General features: G+C 41.1%; 1 protein-coding gene across 1 annotated transcript; it reads right to left on the bottom strand.

Annotated features, from left to right (window-relative positions):
* Positions 1-4,805: 4,805 nt before the first annotated feature.
* Positions 4,806-16,012, bottom strand: LOC113058058 (FACT complex subunit SSRP1-like). The gene is made up of 18 exons (XM_026225727.1): positions 15,855-16,012; positions 15,181-15,236; positions 14,888-15,073; positions 13,860-13,965; positions 13,174-13,367; positions 13,002-13,102; positions 12,224-12,353; positions 11,586-11,689; positions 11,376-11,504; positions 10,508-10,729; positions 10,357-10,429; positions 10,064-10,193; positions 8,807-8,852; positions 8,589-8,724; positions 8,341-8,508; positions 8,032-8,132; positions 5,352-5,514; positions 4,806-5,256 (listed from the first exon to the last, which is right to left on the bottom strand). The coding sequence occupies exons 2-18, from the start codon at positions 15,232-15,234 to the stop codon at positions 5,194-5,196; spliced, it is 2,106 nt and encodes a 701-aa protein (XP_026081512.1). The 5' UTR covers positions 15,235-15,236; positions 15,855-16,012; the 3' UTR covers positions 4,806-5,193.
* Between the last annotated feature and the right edge of the window lie 2,170 nt (positions 16,013-18,182).

Here is an 18,182-nt window from a genome sequence, read left to right as displayed (position 1 = left end):
CAGCAGCTTCAGCTGACGCAAGAAACACGCACGAACACACAAACACACACGAAAACACAAACACACATACAGAGATAAGATCGTCCCCTTATCAGTGCGCTCTGGTCCTCCCACACAGCCTCAGCTACTATTAGCTCTTAATCTACAGATTGAAATGTTTTCCATGAACTTGTTAAATGTTTCAAATCTATCTTACTATCCATATCCTCAACCAAATGTCTGTCAACTTGTGTCTGTGAAATTCAGAACTGCATGAATGTGATGCAACAAGGAAGGAGTGCATTTGTGGGTCGAGTAACACACGATTATTGACATCTCATCTGAGTCAATTCTATTTGATTCGTTTGAATTTTGAGACTTTTATTCTGCCCTTTTAGTCTTGTGCAATCCACACACATCAGCTCACGATCAACACGCAGCTGAGAATCATGGTCACTGATTTACTTGTCGATAGTAAGATATATTTGCAACATATTTGCAATATATATATATATATATATATATATATATATAGTCTATGCTCTCAACATGCATTGACTTGAAGGAAAAACAGTCTGTGGTGAGAATAAACCCACTGCTGACTAACAAACCTGTACTCAAAAAAACATCCGTCATGATTTCCGTGTGTTCTACCCAAATCTAAACCACACGACCTGACACGAAATCATGATTACCCCACTGGGAAACTGACCACGAGATCAACTAGGATCTTTTATAAGAATTCTTCACATTAAACCACTGAAACAAAAATATGGGGATCAAAATGAGCTGCACTGTAAGACAAATAAATACACAGGAAAAAGCAGCTAAAAAAACTGTTATCATAAGGATTACGATAACAAACGATTACAAACTCTGACGATGCACATGCATCGATCTTGAAACATGACTTTTGATTTGTGAATTGCCGATCTCGGACAGTAATCGATTTAAAATGCTAAGAATTGAATGAATCGTGATTTCTATAGTGATTCAATGCTTTTAAAATATATAGACATTCAATTTCTACACGCACTAATTAATGGAGACCTTGAACATTGTTTGTGTCTCACATCTATCACGCTCCACTGTTAACGCTCGAGACTGCTTACTTACATTTTTACGTATGCAATGGCATGCCATAGCATCATTAAACTAGCATCTAACAATGGACAAAAGGTTTTTTATTTCAGATTTTTCAAACCTATGGTTCTCTAACCAGACCGCTATGTAATTTGCTCCCTGATTAATCATTTAAAAGAATTTAGGGGAAGCATTTAAATAATCATGTGAAAAAAACATTCTTGAGTCAAATCGAAAACTATATGAATTGTGAACTGAATCAAATCAAAACGCTGCCTACCCAAAGATTCACAGCCCTATACACACATTATTTAACAAACAAACAGAAATTATAATAAAAAGGACAAAAAAATAGATAAAATGAAAACTGAAAATTATTTTCAAAATATGAATTAAACTACAATAGTATCTCAGTAATGCCTTAAAATGCAGTCTTTCACAGACTCTCTAGAGGACATTATATTTTAGGGATATTTTATGCCACAGTTTTAAATCTGGATGATGTTCTGTTCAGAGATCATCATAAACGCTTCTCTCCTTGGTGTTAAAATATGACTGATATTGACAGAATGATCACATTTAGCACTCTCAGTAAAGTTTTGTAATTATAATTTAAATCTTGATAATTGTCCAATTGTTTGTCATAAAATAAACATCTAAGAAAAATGTTAAGGGGTTTCAAATTGGAATATGACTTTGTAATTAAACGGTGAATAATTTTCATACACATCTTCTATAGAGGGCAAACGGCTGTTAATCAGGCATTTTTGGGAAACACAAGAAATTATAGATCATTATTCATATGAGATATTCTTACGCCAAGCTATTACTCTTATTATACTGCTTTTTCACTTTGTTTTGCCACAAGAACACATTAATATGTAAATTAGATACAATCTATAGATGCATTGTATGGAATGGGAAAACCAATTTATGGACATTTTACACATATATTCTATAAAGCACACAATGGCATCAAATATCAAATCATCTTGTTTTATCTTAACAGGTGAGAATCATCTTTGTACAAAGTTTGGCTAAAGAATTGTTTATTTTTGCCTATATATGTGCCTTTTCATGTGTATTTATTCTAAATAACTTAATCCTGGCGTCATCATTAGTATTTCATAAACTATTCATGTTAGCATGTAAATCATGTTTTATGGTAATTTAAAAGATTTATACTTCACCATAAACATTGCCCCACCTGGCTTATACGGTATTAACTGTATTAAAATTAATAACATGTATCTTTTAAATGCTATATTGTTACTAAAATCCCACTTTTTTTTTTCTCCCTTTACATTTCAGTCTATGATGGTTTATATCCTTCTATATTCACTTTAAAATGGTTATGTTTGGGTTTGGTGATTTCATTAAACGCTTCAAATATCTATAAAAAAAATAAAGAGAGTAAAATCCAAGTCCTCATTAGATATATTGTCCTTTAATTTATAAATCCTAAATATCTCTTTAATTACGCTTAAGTTCTCTATTCACATAATGTTCTAAGGATGCAATAATGCATTAATTATGCAAACATACTATTCTTCAAGTCTTTTAAATTGGTACTAGTACCTAAAAAAGCACTAGTAAGTAATATTACCTAACGGAGTAGATACACGATACTAGCTTGTTTTAAAGGTGCCATATGCAGAAATTGAGGTAAAAATATCCATAACATGACCTACACGCATCAAAAGAATGAGAAGAAATAAGGGCGATGATGTCATTAAAAAAACGTCAAGTTATAGTGCTGCAGAGATATCAACCTTAATTAGCATTAGCATTACTAGCCCCAGCCCGACAGGTGTCGTAATACCAGTTTCGGCCATGGGAGGCGATATGCAGGCAGAATAACCACCAGCCAACCTACAATACACGAATAACTCGCACGGCTTGTGGGCGTGTACTTGAACCTGATGTCAATTGTGTGGAAAGTACAGCACACTACTTTCAGTTCAGGGAAGAGAGCGGAAGGATATCTGAAGCCCTTGGCAAGAGACCAACACCCGCTACAGGGAAACAACCGCGCTCGGAAACACAAATCAAATCCGATAAGAATACCAGAGTAAACATCGGCATTGCTTTTAATCGCTGGAGACAACTGATGGACCTGAAAGAAATGAGGTTCGACTCCGAACTTGCAAGTTAGATGCTGTTAGTATTTCGCTAGAAGTTTGTTTTATATGATTGTGTATTTGTTTTCGGGAAGTTATAACATAGAAATGTATCGAAGGCTGTTCGATAAACGTGCTAATGTTAGCGATGGCTAACCGTAGCTGCGTTTGATAATTAGCTAGCTATAACTTAACGTTACCCATTTTATTATATAGGGCTGTGCATGTCTTTACTCATGTACATCTCATCAGTAAAGACGCTCCTGTAATTAGGAGTATATCTCCAGTACGTGTGTTCAGATCAGGATTGCCAGGTTTTCACAACAAATCCTGCCCAGTTTCTTCTCAAAACTAGCCCAATCTTGCTTCCAGAAGGTTCCCCGGTAAAACATTGCTTCCCGGGGTTAAAATATAGGTTTTTTTAGCAGGGTTGCCTTGGTATAATTCGCATTTTAAGGGCTAAATATCACTGTGACCAGCGGACATGAAAAACAACCACCACAGACTTGGCAACACTGGTTGGCATTTACTACACAGAGCCGTAATTCACTGACAATCTACGCAACATCGATGTTAAAATCGCAGGCGATTCTTTGTCGATTTTGAAAGCGATTTTGTGTTAGTTGTCGGTAGACTAAGGCTCTGTGCAGTAACTGCCGCTCCACCTGAACCAGTGTTGCCAAGTCTGCGGTTGTTTTTCATGTCCGCGGTTTGAAGCAATCCCAATACCAAAAACGTGATATTTAGCCCCTTAAAATGCTAATTTTACCAGGGAAACCCTTCCCAAAAATTTATATTTTAACCCCGGGAAGCAATTTTTATCGGGGAACCTCCCGAAAACGCGATTGGGCTAGTTTTGGACTAGTTTTAAGAAGCAACTGGGCAGGATTTGTTGTGAAAACCTGGCAACCCTGATCTGAATGCACACGCTGGAGATATACTTCTAATTACAGGAGCGTCTTTACTGATGAGAGGTGCATGGAAATCGCATTCGATTTTTTGCACAGCCCTATGTATCATAACTAACCTGCTCTGTCTAGTCTGTTGGTCTCCGTGTCCTCTTTGCTTCATGGTTTTTCTATGCGTGAAAAAATTGATGTGTGGCGTGAAAGTTTTTGAAAAGAGTCAATTGCGTATGTCTCACGCTGAATGCTTGAGAGTTGGCACATTAGTTCTCAAGCAGAATAAAGGACAGGTTGATTATTGCTGTTTAGCGTTTGTATTAATCTATGATGTGTCCCTGTTTGCCTACAGGGACATAAAAATAAATTATGCCGTTTCTCGTTTGTTACTCTAGAGTAGACCAATTCACTTTATTGAGGCATACTGCCCCCATCTGGTATGGAATGTGGAGTATGACTTGATTTTTTTTGCCAAACATTACAGATGGCACCTTTAAAGACTAAATGTGAAAACAGCTTGCCATACAATTTCACATCTCTGATTGAACAGCTTTAACAGATTCACCATTCACTTCTGTTCTGAGAATGAAGCTAAACTTAACTTGTGACATCATCACTTCCTCACCGATTGCTGTCTTCTAACACACTTAATCATCTAAACACACTCATGTATCGTCGGTCAGGACGTCACATGACCATCACACACACAAACACAGGCACTGAATCACTCACTGACCTTTTATTGCAAAACAGTGAACATTTTGATCGTTTAAAGTACAAAACATGTCATCTACTGAAAATAAGCAAACATTTACTGTAGTGCAGTTTTACCATTTTGAAAAAAATAAACAAAGAGGCAAAAAATTGAAAATAAAAAGAGGGCAAAACCCTCTACAGGTAGTTCTATCTACACTTCCCTGAATTATGTCCATCTACCAAAAAATAAAAATATAATAACAGTTCTGAGAGCTTCACAGATGATGGATTGAAGAATGTGATATTTCCAGGTTCTCCGTCTGAGTGCTTGTAGAAAGTCTTGGTCCGAGTACGCTTCAGTATTTCCTGGTGAACCCTGAGATGTGGAAATGTCTCTGAGCGGTCCGTGATCTTCAGTCGGACCCTGACTCCTCTGAGCTGGCGGGTGTGTCCTCATCCTCCTCATCCTCAGAGGCCTGTGACAGATGAAGCAGGTTAATGATGCACACACACATCACTGTGATGAAGCCCAGAACACACACACACACACACACACACATCAGTCACACACCTTGCGTTTGCTGCCTCTGTCCCGATCAGATTCAGACGAGCTCTCCTCGCTCGAGATGAACTCTTTACTCTTAAAGCTCTCGTTTACAGGTTCCTTCTTCTTCTCCTTTTCTCCTCCACTCTTCTTCTTGGCCTCCACCTTTCCTCCTTTCTTTTTCTTTTCTCTGAAAGCACAAGCAATGAATGTCGACATAAAGCTGAAGGTGACAACCATCGTAACGTACACTAACGTTCAAAAGTTTGAGGTCAGTGATTTAAAAATATATATATATTTAGCAGTAAGTGACAGTAAGGGACACTGGAGACTGGAGGAATGATGCTGAAAATACAGCTGTGCATAACAGAAATAAATTACACTTTAAAATATTGTCACGGGAGGAGCACAAGACAGACACAGTGGGCGTGGCGTCAGGCCTCGGAGAGGCTTTTATTAACAGAAATCATAAAACAAAGGGAATAAAAGTGGCCAAAAGGGGGAAAGTGTCCAAAATAACAGGGAATCTGGTGTCCTCGTCGTGCTGCGGGGTATGTGTAGGTCGGGCAGTGTTCATCAAGGAAGGGTCCAGGCAAGGGGCGGAGTCCGGCGGCCGCACGCGCTCCCCTCCTTGGTCCGGGGCGCGAGGGGCGGCGGCTTCTCCTAGCGGCCGCGTCTCTCTCGTTGGCCGCGGCGCTGGTAGGGGATGGACGGCCCGGCATCCTGGCCCGTCGGCCGTGTATACGGGTGCGGTTCCCATCCGGATCGCGGGTCCGGCAGCTCACGTCTTGGTGGCGCGGGAGTCCCTCAACGCACCCTTCCTGGACCCACGAGGACACCAGTGTGCATGCACGGGGAAGAGACCGGTCTCCTGAGGAGAGGCGCGTTGGGCTTTTAAACAGCGGCGGTAATGAGGCTCCACTTCCTTCAGGTGTGCCCCATCACACGCCGCCAGCCCTGACTCTTCCAGCGCCCCTCCTCTCACACACCCACTCCAGTCGGGAGCCTGGTGAAGGGCGGCGATTTAGGACGGGGTGCCGGTGACAATCAGGGAGGAGGCAGCTGACTCGTCACATTCCCCCTCCCAAGCGACATCCCCGTCCCCAGGGCGCCACCCACACGGGAGTGCTACCATCCTCAACCAGGCTCCAAACGGTCGGAGTGGGCGGGGCTTCCTCTCCGGGCGGTCCTCCCTCTCGCAGCGCACCAGAACAGGGACAGAGAAACCGGGTTTTAGTGACAGCCTCAACCAACCACAGGGTAAAATGACAATGGAAAAGTCACTTACCCCTTGTGTGGCTGGGAGGCTGTCCCCAGTTTTCCTCCGTCCCAGTCTGGGTTCTCACGAACGTTTGCAAGCGAGAGGGGGGTGACGTCACCAGACGTTTCCCAACTGCGCTGTCTAGGCTCCGCCTGCCCGCATTCTCCACCAGTGTCACGGGAGGAGCACAAGACAGACACAGTGGGCGTGGCGTCAGGCCTCGGAGAGGCTTTTATTAACAGAAATCATAAAACAAAGGGAATAAAAGTGGCCAAAAGGGGGAAAGTGTCCAAAATAACAGGGAATCTGGTGTCCTCGTCGTGCTGCGGGGTATGTGTAGGTCGGGCAGTGTTCATCAAGGAAGGGTCCAGGCAAGGGGCGGAGTCCGGCGGCCGCACGCGCTCCCCTCCTTGGTCCGGGGCGCGAGGGGCGGCGGCTTCTCCTAGCGGCCGCGTCTCTCTCGTTGGCCGCGGCGCTGGTAGGGGATGGACGGCCCGGCATCCTGGCCCGTCGGCCGTGTATACGGGTGCGGTTCCCATCCGGATCGCGGGTCCGGCAGCTCACGTCTTGGTGGCGCGGGAGTCCCTCAACGCACCCTTCCTGGACCCACGAGGACACCAGTGTGCATGCACGGGGAAGAGACCGGTCTCCTGAGGAGAGGCGCGTTGGGCTTTTAAACAGCGGCGGTAATGAGGCTCCACTTCCTTCAGGTGTGCCCCATCACACGCCGCCAGCCCTGACTCTTCCAGCGCCCCTCCTCTCACACACCCACTCCAGTCGGGAGCCTGGTGAAGGGCGGCGATTTAGGACGGGGTGCCGGTGACAATCAGGGAGGAGGCAGCTGACTCGTCACAATATATTCATATGTAAAACAGTTGTTTTAAATATTAATAATATTTCCCAATTTTTAAGCTGCCCCAAACCTTTTAACAATATTGTAGGATTAATCAGGTGATTATTTCTTTGATGTATCGCTTGCTTTTAAGCAACGTGCAAATGTTAATTTTATATAAAAGTACAGTGAACAAAAAAGCTTTAAAATATAAAGCGGTTCTCATATAACGTGTGTGCGCATGTGTGTGTGTGTGCGTGTGTGCATGTGTGCATGTGTGTGGGCATGTTTTTGTGTCATATCAGGACACAACTGTGTATAATGACATGGGTATGACACAGGTATTACAAGGAGAGGGTTCTTATGAGGACATAACCCATGTCCCCATTTTTCAAAACACTTATAAATCATACAGAATGAGTTTTTTGAGAAAGTAAAAATGCACAAAGTTTCCTGTGAGGGTTAGGGTTAGGTGTAGGGTTGGTGAAGGGAGATAGAATATACAGTTTCTACAGAATAAAAACCATTACACCTATGGGATGAACACACTTTACACAAAAACAAACGTGTGTGTGTGTGTGTGTGTGTGTGTGTGTGTGTGTGTGTGTGCTCACTTGGTAACAGACGCTGCTGTCGCTCCTCCTCCACTCTCTCTGTACTCCTTCATGGCTTTCTCATATTGTTTCTTGGCCTCTTCTGCTTTTCGGTCCCATTCCTGAGAAACACACAGACACTGAGCTGAACACACTGCTGAATCAAATCAACCAGTCACAGCGCAGCACAATAAAACCAGCCACAGACTGATAATTCGGTAAGTGGCTAATAAAAGTCTTCAGTGCTGCGGTGCACACAATGTGACAATAGCCAGAGAAATACACAGTGTGTTTTTGAAGAAGAGTTAACGGAGGCTGATCTTAATTCACCTCTTTGCGGTCTTTGCTCAGCTGCTTCCACATCTCTCCAGCCTTCTTGGAGATTTCGGTGACAGATATCCCAGGATTCTCGCTCTTGATTCGCTCTCGGTTGCCGTTCAGCCACAGCATGTAAGCGCTCATCGGTCTCTTCGGGGCCCCGGGGTCCTTCACCTTCTTCTGTTGGCCACAGAGAGACGAGGAGAGGGTTAATAAAGCTGTCGTTCATGAGATACTGAGATGCATGAGATGTGTCCGACCTCTTTCCGTGGTTTCCTCTCTTTCTTCTCCTTCACCACTTTCTTGGGCTTCTTTTCAGGCTTCTTCTTCTTGGCTTCATCCTCGCTGTCTGCGTCGTCCGCCTCGCTGTCGCTCACTGAAGCGTTGCTGTCATACCTGAGGACACAACCCTGATATCATCAGAGACACTCACACATATACAGAGCAAGGGAAAGAAAGAAAGGTTTCAGTCTCTTACTCTTCAGGGACATCCTCATCCTCTTCTCCAGGGTTGAAAGACTCGTCTACAGGAAGATAACGGATATTATCTACAGAGCTGAGATTTCACTTTAAAGCATTAGAGACTCAAGCTGCATGTCTTTAGCTTTCTTAATAGTTTTAAATGATCAGCACACATAAAGACAGATTCAATCACTGTTTGTAGAAAAAGCAGGATTGCATCACGATGCAATGATTTCACACTGATTTCATGATGATTTTCTCTTTTTTGAATGTGGCAAATTTCTTCGTGAAATTGAAATAAGTCAAATAATTTGAAAATCCAAAGAAATATCAAAATCAAATAAGTAAATAATGTAAATAAAGGCTTCGCTTGTGCGCTTTACATTTAAAATGAGATTCAACCACTACAGTTTAATCCCAAAAGAGATGCTATAAAAACACTGACAAACAAGAATAAGATATTTTAGATGGTTTTTTACAGCAAAATAGTACTATCATAAGAAATATAAACAAACAAATAATCTGCTTTATATATTTGTTTGAATTTAGTGAAATAACAGCAAAACAAAATATGTTTTAGAGATTAGGCACCTGCTGAAATTCTTATTATTTTTAGTTGTGATGTTTAATTTTATTTTTAGAGTGCTATAAACCATATTTGAAAATCACATTTTCACCATATAATGAAAAACACATTAATAAAAAAAAAAACTCAATATTTAAATGAACATGCAGCATTTTGTGAAAGGTTAAGCCCCTCCTTAATGGGCTCCCGAACTGAAAAACCAAATATGTGGGCGGAGCTAAAGAGGCAGTGATGTAGCAGATTTGTTACACTGATGTCATGTGACATTCCAAAAGGAGTCGTTTGGAATGTCACATTATGACATCACAGTGTAACAAAACCCCGCCTCTGCAGAAGATAATCAACGCCTACTTCAACATCACTGCCTCTTTAGCTCCGCCCACTGATTCAACACATAAGAATGAATAAACATGTTTTTACCACTACTGCATAGTCTGTTCCAGACTGCTTGATATATACGGAATATCTACACATTTTTAATCCAAACGACCCATTATTTTCAGAATAAGTATCTTTTTAATATGCAAAACTGTTAGCCAATCACAGCAGCGGATGTTTACTAGAGTCTTAAATGCGCTCCATCTATAAAAACAGATTTTTATGTAGAGAGTTTTAAAAACTTTTTATTATTTTCCTAACTTATAAAAGCAAGAAGAGCCCTGTATATTTTGTGTGGTGTGTCAGTACCGCTGTCTCCCTCGGATTCGTCGCTGCCGTCTCCCTCCTCCCGGATCTTGCCCTCTTCTTTCATCCGCTCCAGGTAAGCATCATGCTGGTCTTCATCAGAGTCGCTGTAGCCATCGGCTCCTTTCATGCCCTAGCACACACAAGCAGCTCGATTAATAATGTCCACGTAACACATGTGCATGTGGGTGAGACAAAGAAAACATCTATTCAATATTTTTAGCCCTACTGAGCATCTTACTTGTGTGCATTTTGTCTTAAACCAAAATAAACGTGTTGAAAACGACAGAAATTACCTCTTTGATTCCTCTGTTCTTGATGTTCAGCTTCTTGGCGTTGACAAAGTCAAAGAGTTTTCCGTATTCTTCCCTACACGAGACAGAAGAGAGATGTTGTCCGTTATATCTGAGACTGGTCAGGTGAAGGACGCTGCGCTCTGAGGTTTACCTCTCGATGTTGCTGAAGGTGTACTGGTTGTTCTGCTTGGTCTCGATCTCGAAGTCGAAGGAGCGTGTGGTGGTGGTTCCTCTGGCGAAGTTCACGCAGGAGATCTCCTCAAAGCGCAGGTGAACCGGAGGCTTGTGCACGTAGATGAAGCCTCGCTCCAGAGGATACAGCAGCCCCGAGCTCGCCTTGTACGCACACGTTATACACTGAGAGCCCGAGTGACTGCGCACACACACACACACACAGAGAGACACACACACAGACACAGACACAGACACAGACACACGAGGAAAACCTTCAAAACCAGCTCAAATTGATTATAAACATCAGAACTAGCCTTGGGAATTATGAGCAATTTATAACCACAGTATTTGGTATAAATAGGGGGTATGCAATATTTACCTAAACAAAAAAAATTGATATTGGACACAATAGTCTTTTTTTTTTCCTGTTTCACCAATGAGAATATCTCCAATCAAAGTTGAAGTGGATCATTTGTGCATCTCAGAGCAACACTGCAGTGATTCGTTCCTGAATCTTTTTTTGAATGTATCATTTGATTCAATAATCCATTCGTAAAGACAGACACTAGCCACATTTCTAAATGAATCATCTGCTTTGAACGAATCTTTTGATTCAATGATTCAATTATCCATTTGTAAAGACACCCACTTGCTTAGTCTCTAAATGATTCATCCGGTTTCAACGAATCTTTTAAATGAATGATTCCAATGAATCACTCATTAAGATCAGGACTTGCTGCCACCTGCTGGCTGTTTGTGTCACATTTATTTATCCATAAACTAGTCAATGCAGTACAGTACAGAGTTTAATCTCTATACAGAGGGCATCTGTGTGTGTGTTTTACCCCTGGAAGTTTCCGGGCACCGTGATCTTCCTGTTGACCAGAGCCTTCATGACCCTGCTGACGATCTCGAAGAGCGACCCGGACATGTTCTTACTGAGCTTGCCTTCATATCGCTTCTCCACCTCGTCCCTAGAGAGACAGACACAGATCCAGATCAGACACAGATCGCCGGTGGACCTCGGAGAGACAGAAGAATCCCAGCGTACTCACTCGCTCATGTTCAGAGACAGACTCAGCTCTTCATCTTTAGAGAAGAGGAGGATGAGGAAGTGATAACGCGTCTGACCCTGTTTAATGGGCGGATCCAGACTGATCTGGAAACAGAAGCATCAAGACTGGGTCAAGAGTCAAAGATAAACCTTGAAGCAGCGTCTGTAGAGATTTACTGATGGATAGATCCTATGATTCTGCATTTATCCAGCAGGTGGCAGCAGCACCTATGCATTATTCAGCACAGGACACATAATAGGGATGTCTACATGCACTAAAGTTATCAAAACAAAACAATCAGAGTCTGTGTTTTGGGATTTCTTTCAGATAATTACACTATTTTTCTGAGTGTGTTTTTGTGCTGGTATGGATAAATACATGACATTAAACCACCAGCAGGTGGCAGCAAGACCCTTTGAGCTTTTAGACTCTCAAGACGTGTTTTTCTTAGTTTTTTTGTAAAGTGATCAAGTAATGTCAGATTGCATATCATTAACACAATCATTATGATATGACTTTTCACTGATTAAATGAGTTTAGATGAAGTTTCCAGCCTGACCGAGCCACAGATCCAGTGGTAAATGTATTACTGGAGTGCGTCAGGTTTAGTTTGATGGAGTGAATCACACAGAGCTCACCACGAAGAACATCTGCCTCTGGTCCTTGTGCGGCAGCAGGAAGAGCCGAAGCACGGTGGTGTAAGGGATCTTATAGTCAAACGTCTTCCCGTGCAGGTGGAGGAAGGTGGGGTAGATACGGATATCATACCTGAAACACACACACTATCAAGATGTATGCTGTGTCTCAAAGCTTTCGTATTTATTTTAGAAATAAACATACGGTTTCTGATTTATTTGGCTCCACAGTGAAAATGATGCTCACATGCTCTGATAACAACAGCTTTGTAGAATTAAACATTATCTGATTTAGTCAGAAATTGCACAGAACACAAATATTATACTGATATTTAATATTCTTGTTAATTTTATTGTTATGCTTTCAATAAAAGTGTGGTTATTTTATTGGCTTGTGTTTTTAAATTAAGTATCACTGAAAGTAGTGTTAAATTTAAAAGTCCTACAAAGTCGCTTTAAATTGTTTAAGAAAATAAATGATTGCAAAGCATTTTCGGTGCATCTCTAATCACAATACAGTGCATCACTCAGGACATACACTAGAGGGCGCTTCATTCCTGCAACCGAGTTCAATACAAATGCTTTTTATTCTAGAGTGACTATTGTATCTGAAAATAAACAGCATTGAATATAATAGTTTTTTGTGTATTAATTTTAACTTCTGATATTACAGTAGGGCTGGGTTTTGCATATATTTCACAGTTCGATTCGATTTTGGTGAACTAGCTCTAACGAATCAACCACACTGGCTGAAGATGTGTATTGTTGTACGAAGACTGACCTTCCTCTCGGCGTCAGACACTGAAGCTCTTTAAAGATGCACACAGCGTCTCCGGTGGCCTGGATGACATCTGCCTTCGAGAGAACATTCTGAGCAAACGCCTGCAGAGAGAGACTTCTTCATTATCATCATCATCAGAACCAGCAGCAGCAGCACACACACACACACACACCTCCACAGGGTCTGATCCGTCGTCTCCGGTGTTGGGAGGCACATAGAAGCGGACCTCCATGAGGGACACCTCTGCGTCGTCGTTCTGATGAAACTCCACCGTCACCTCGTTCTTCCCTGTTGCACACTGGGATACGCTGGCCAGCGGGATCTCGAAGACGGGACTTTCGTTCACATCAAACGACAGCAGAGACCCTGAACACACACAGAAACACCACTGAAACACATCTCCTCACGGTCACACACTCATTCTGAAGAACAACTATTACTACAATATTACTACATGTTCAAACAGCTGTTCTCCGTGTGAATATCTGTTCACATGTTTTATCTGTATGCATTTTTTCACTTTTGTTTAATGATCCCTAAACTTTTTTATTATTATTATTATTATTAAATGCATGAGGTTAATTTAGAAATAAGTTTTTTTTTATGCAATGAACTACAGAAGAGTTGCATAAAGAAATATACAAGTGTTTTATTTCTGTGTCAGTCAATATTGGTAATATCTGTCTGTAAAAACACTAATTAAATAACATGGTTAAATGTAACCTTCAGCAAATCTCAAACTTAATATATATTTATATTAAGTGCATTATAAAATTGACTTGCAGCATTTAAAATGATCGTCTATCAGCCGTAATAACTGGATGTGTATGGGACAGGACTTTAATATCGTGTGTGTACCTGAGAATTTGGCAGTGCCCCAGTTCCAGCCCTTCACACACATGTCCTTCTCCGCCAACTCAACCTTGTAGTTCGCTTTAAAAAACGCAGAGATCTTCTCGAAATCCTGAGAGCGAGAGACAGAAGAGATAAACAGAATGAATGCCTCACTTCCCCTGACTCTCTCTCTCTCCTGCAGTCGTGGGGTCATTAATAAAGAGAGTTGGCAGCGGTGCTCGGCCTTCTGGGACGGCGGAGGTGTGTGTAATCCGGCCGGAGCGCACTCAATCAGTCTGTTTATTTATCCAGCGCTGCGCAATCACTTCCACATGTCACTCCAGCAGGTGTGTGTGTGTGTGTGTGTGTGTGTGTGTGTGCTAACGAGCTTGGCACTGGACAGCGAGTCCCTCACGATCACATTAACATCACACAGACGGCTCGCAACCGTCCTCAAAACATGGCTTTTTTCCCTGATGTGAGGACGGAATAATGATGTTACATGCTCCAGATTCTTCCAGAGATACGCTACACTGCTTAGCGATAAACACCAAACACAATGACATCACACACACACAGCAAATCCATTATTAGAGGCCAGTGATTAAGCCCTGGAGAAAAGCATTCCTGAAACCTCTTGATCTCACACACACACACACACACACACTGCACTTCCTCTGACACAGGGAAATAAAATAAAACACTTAAGCAGAAGCAGAAAGGAAGCATTACATTTAGGGCTGGGCGATAAACACCATCAGGTCGAGATCGCAATAAAAAGTCAATAACGATGAGCTACTAGATACACAGCCCTTCAAAATAAAAGTCTGGTTTGACTTGAAGAAATTATAACAGAAACATATTGCTATTGTAGAATAAAATAAAATGAATTAGTATTTTTAAGGAATATATTTTCATTCATTTAGTCAACTCTTTCCTTCTCTATTAACGCTACAAGAATAACGCGATGAATATCGATCTCAGTATTTTTGGCCATATCGCCCAGGCCTAACATCATTTATGGACCGCAGCCGTGATGGCTCAGTTCTCACGGTGTCTCTGAAGCCGTCGTATCTGTAGATGTGTCCGGCGCTGGTGGCCAGTTTGATCCCGTGACCGAGACAGACGCGACGCCACTGAGCCGCAGACAGCTCCGGAGCCGAGATACTGTCCACCTTCCCTGTTTTATGGCTTTTATAGACCACCGACTGCTTGCTGAACCTCAGACGGCCGTCATTCTGACAACAAACATGAACAGCAAAGAGAGGAGAGCATTTACAGGCCATGTACCACTCCACAGCATCCACTATATGCAGAAAAACCCTGAAATATCAGCATCACTTACCCATGATCCCTTTAGCTCCGTTTGAATGTTATTAAACTCCAGAGTGTCTCCCATCTCTGTGAACAAACAAAAATATAAATACACAGCCATGAAATAAAATTGAATTCATCCGCAGACGACATTAAATCATTTATATTAGTCTTTTCCTCGCTTTGAAGACTTCAAATCACTTCTATGTACTCATCTCCAGGGTTGCCAGGTCTGCGGTTTTCCAGCGGAATTGAGTTACGTCAACACTACTTCAAAAACGTAATATTTAGACCACATTAGAATGCGAATTTAACCAGGGGAACTTCTAATAAAACGTGTATTTTACCCGCCAGATCTATAGTTGTGAAAGTGGAACCGCATATTAGTTTTGCTTAAGAAGTTGTTAGGAATTCATTGTACGAATCTGGCAACCCTTTACAGTCTTTACAGCTGTAAGTTACTCGTGTCCATCTGGATGCTATTACTGTAGAACAGCGGCTGTGAGCGTCTTAACTCACACAGACAGCATTTTATTTATCACTGGCTGTAAATATCGCATTAAACAGTATGTTTAGGGCTAGAAATGCTAAGTCGGAGACCTGGCAGCTGTTCGCACACATGTGGAGCGGACGCGATTCACTCAACCGGCTTCACTTCACTTCAGCTGTAAACAATACACACTTTCGCGGCTCGCACGCACTTACTGGATGAAGAAGGACTTTGTGAATGTATAGTTGTGTTTCCCGGAGGCGAAGATATCTGATGTGGACACACACCGATAACTGCAGCGATCAAGCTCTTCTATTCTCCGGTTTCCCGCGTCAAACCTCCGGCTTCTGAAAACAGTGAACCGGAAGAAGTGTTGAAAGGTCACGCGTTTCCATAGCACCGCACCGTTATTCTTCATATATATTTCATTGGCTTTAATTATTATTAAAGCATTCTATATTACTTTAACTAAAAAAAAAACAACAACATTTAATCACAACGTTTATTATATATATATATATATATATATATATATATATATATATATATATATATATATATATATATATATATATATATATATATATATATATAATTATTATTATTATTAACCTAACTTAGATCTAACTTAGATTCTGCTTTTAGTAAAACTATATATAAATGTATAGGATGTTATTGATTCCAGATTACATGACGAAAAGTAACATTTTAGGTAATAAAATCAGATACTTTTGATCACAGTCGTTTATCCCACTGATTTGAAAAAGATAAAGAAAAGATCTTGTAATATATTGATAAAAAACACAGAGGAAGAAAATATATTCCATTCTCTGTTATTAGCTTAAAGTGAATTAAACATTAAATCAAGGTTTCCCAAACTGGGGTTCATAAAGGAACTGCAATGAAAAGCTAATAATGAATTAAATACAACCAATTCAAATTCAAATATGTCATTAATTATTACATTTTAATAAATTATTTTTAAATAACATCAATTAGAATTAAATGCTTACTAAAATCACATGCGCATGTGATACTTATTTATTAAAATATTTCATTTAAAGTACTTCAAGTAAATATAAAAAGTGGAAGAGGTTTGCGAATTTAAATGTGTTCAAATGTGTTCAAATGAATTCATATATTTTTTTAGAATTTTCAGTTTAATTAAAGCAACAATAAATAACAATCTGTAAAAGTATGGTATTTGGGGTAAAAAAAATAAAAAAAAAGCGTCCCTGCTGCTGAAGCTAAAGGCACACAGTAATTAACATTATAATTAACTGATTCAAATGATTCGCGATCCTGCTCCGAACTCCCGAACAGACTCAAATGATTCGCGATCCCCAAACTGACTCAAATAATTCGCGAACCCGCTCCGTACTCCCGAACTGATTAAAATGATTCGCGATTCCCAAACTGACTCAAATGATTCGCGATCCCCAAACTGACGCATATGATTCGCGATCCCGCTCCCATCTCCCGAACAGACCCAAATGATTCGCGAACCCGCTCCAAAACCCCGAACTGACTCAAATGATTCATGCTCCGAACTCCCAAACTGATTCAAATGATCCACTATCCCGCCCGAACTCCCGAACTGACTCAAATGATTCGCAATCCCGCTCCGATCGAACTCCCGAAATGACTCAAATGACGCGATCCCGCTCCGAACTCCCAAAATCACTCAAATGATTCGCGAACCTGCTCCGAACTCTTGAGCTGATTCAAATCATTCGCGAACCCGCTACCAACTCCCAAACTGACTCAAATGATTAGCGAACCCCAAACTGACTCAAATGATTCGCGAACCCGCTAAGAACTATCGAACTGATTCAAATGATTGGCGAACCCGCAGGGCCGGCCCGCGCATAGGCGGTATAGGCAAATGCTATGGGCGCCACTCATCCATAGGGGCGCCAGAATGAGTGAACGAGTGAATTAATAATTTTTTTTTTTTTTTTTTTTTTTTTTTACATATATATATTTTTTTTTATAATAGGCTATTTCTAATATTTTTTAATATATATAATAGGTATTTCGAATTAAACCATTAATTCGAAATACTACCAAATAAAGCAAAAAAAAAAAAAAAGTCCAGCTCTTCAATCTTCCCCCGCCCATCGATTGCTTGAAGTGCGTCAGAAACAGAGCGCGCGCACGATCAGTTGTTGGTAATTTGTTGTGTAGCGTGCCCGACGCCGCATCCAATGTAGACAGCACTGCTTTTGTTAACACACAGCTCGTAGAAACGGGCCTGGCAGCTCGCGCCAGTTCTAGACACGATGAAAGTTTCCTGATTGTGACGGAAGGCCGAATTTACATGACACATTATAAATGAGCATAGTCTGCGATAGATACAGTGCCAAAAAGAAGAGAAGAGGATAAAGACAGAGGTAAAGAGATGTAGTGAAAGAACAATTTATTGCATAGGAGTAAGATACTATAATTCCATGGCAGTTATTTTTACCTTAAACTTAATGTTAGCAGTTGTTCTGAGTTCTGAGTCCCCAGACTGTGATTTTGTACAATCATGTCAGTTTTAA

Source organism: Carassius auratus, chromosome 39 (genome assembly GCF_003368295.1).
Source record: "Carassius auratus strain Wakin chromosome 39, ASM336829v1, whole genome shotgun sequence".
NCBI classification, from domain to species: domain Eukaryota; kingdom Metazoa; phylum Chordata; class Actinopteri; order Cypriniformes; family Cyprinidae; genus Carassius; species Carassius auratus.
This window is presented reverse-complemented; position numbering and strand designations above follow the sequence as displayed.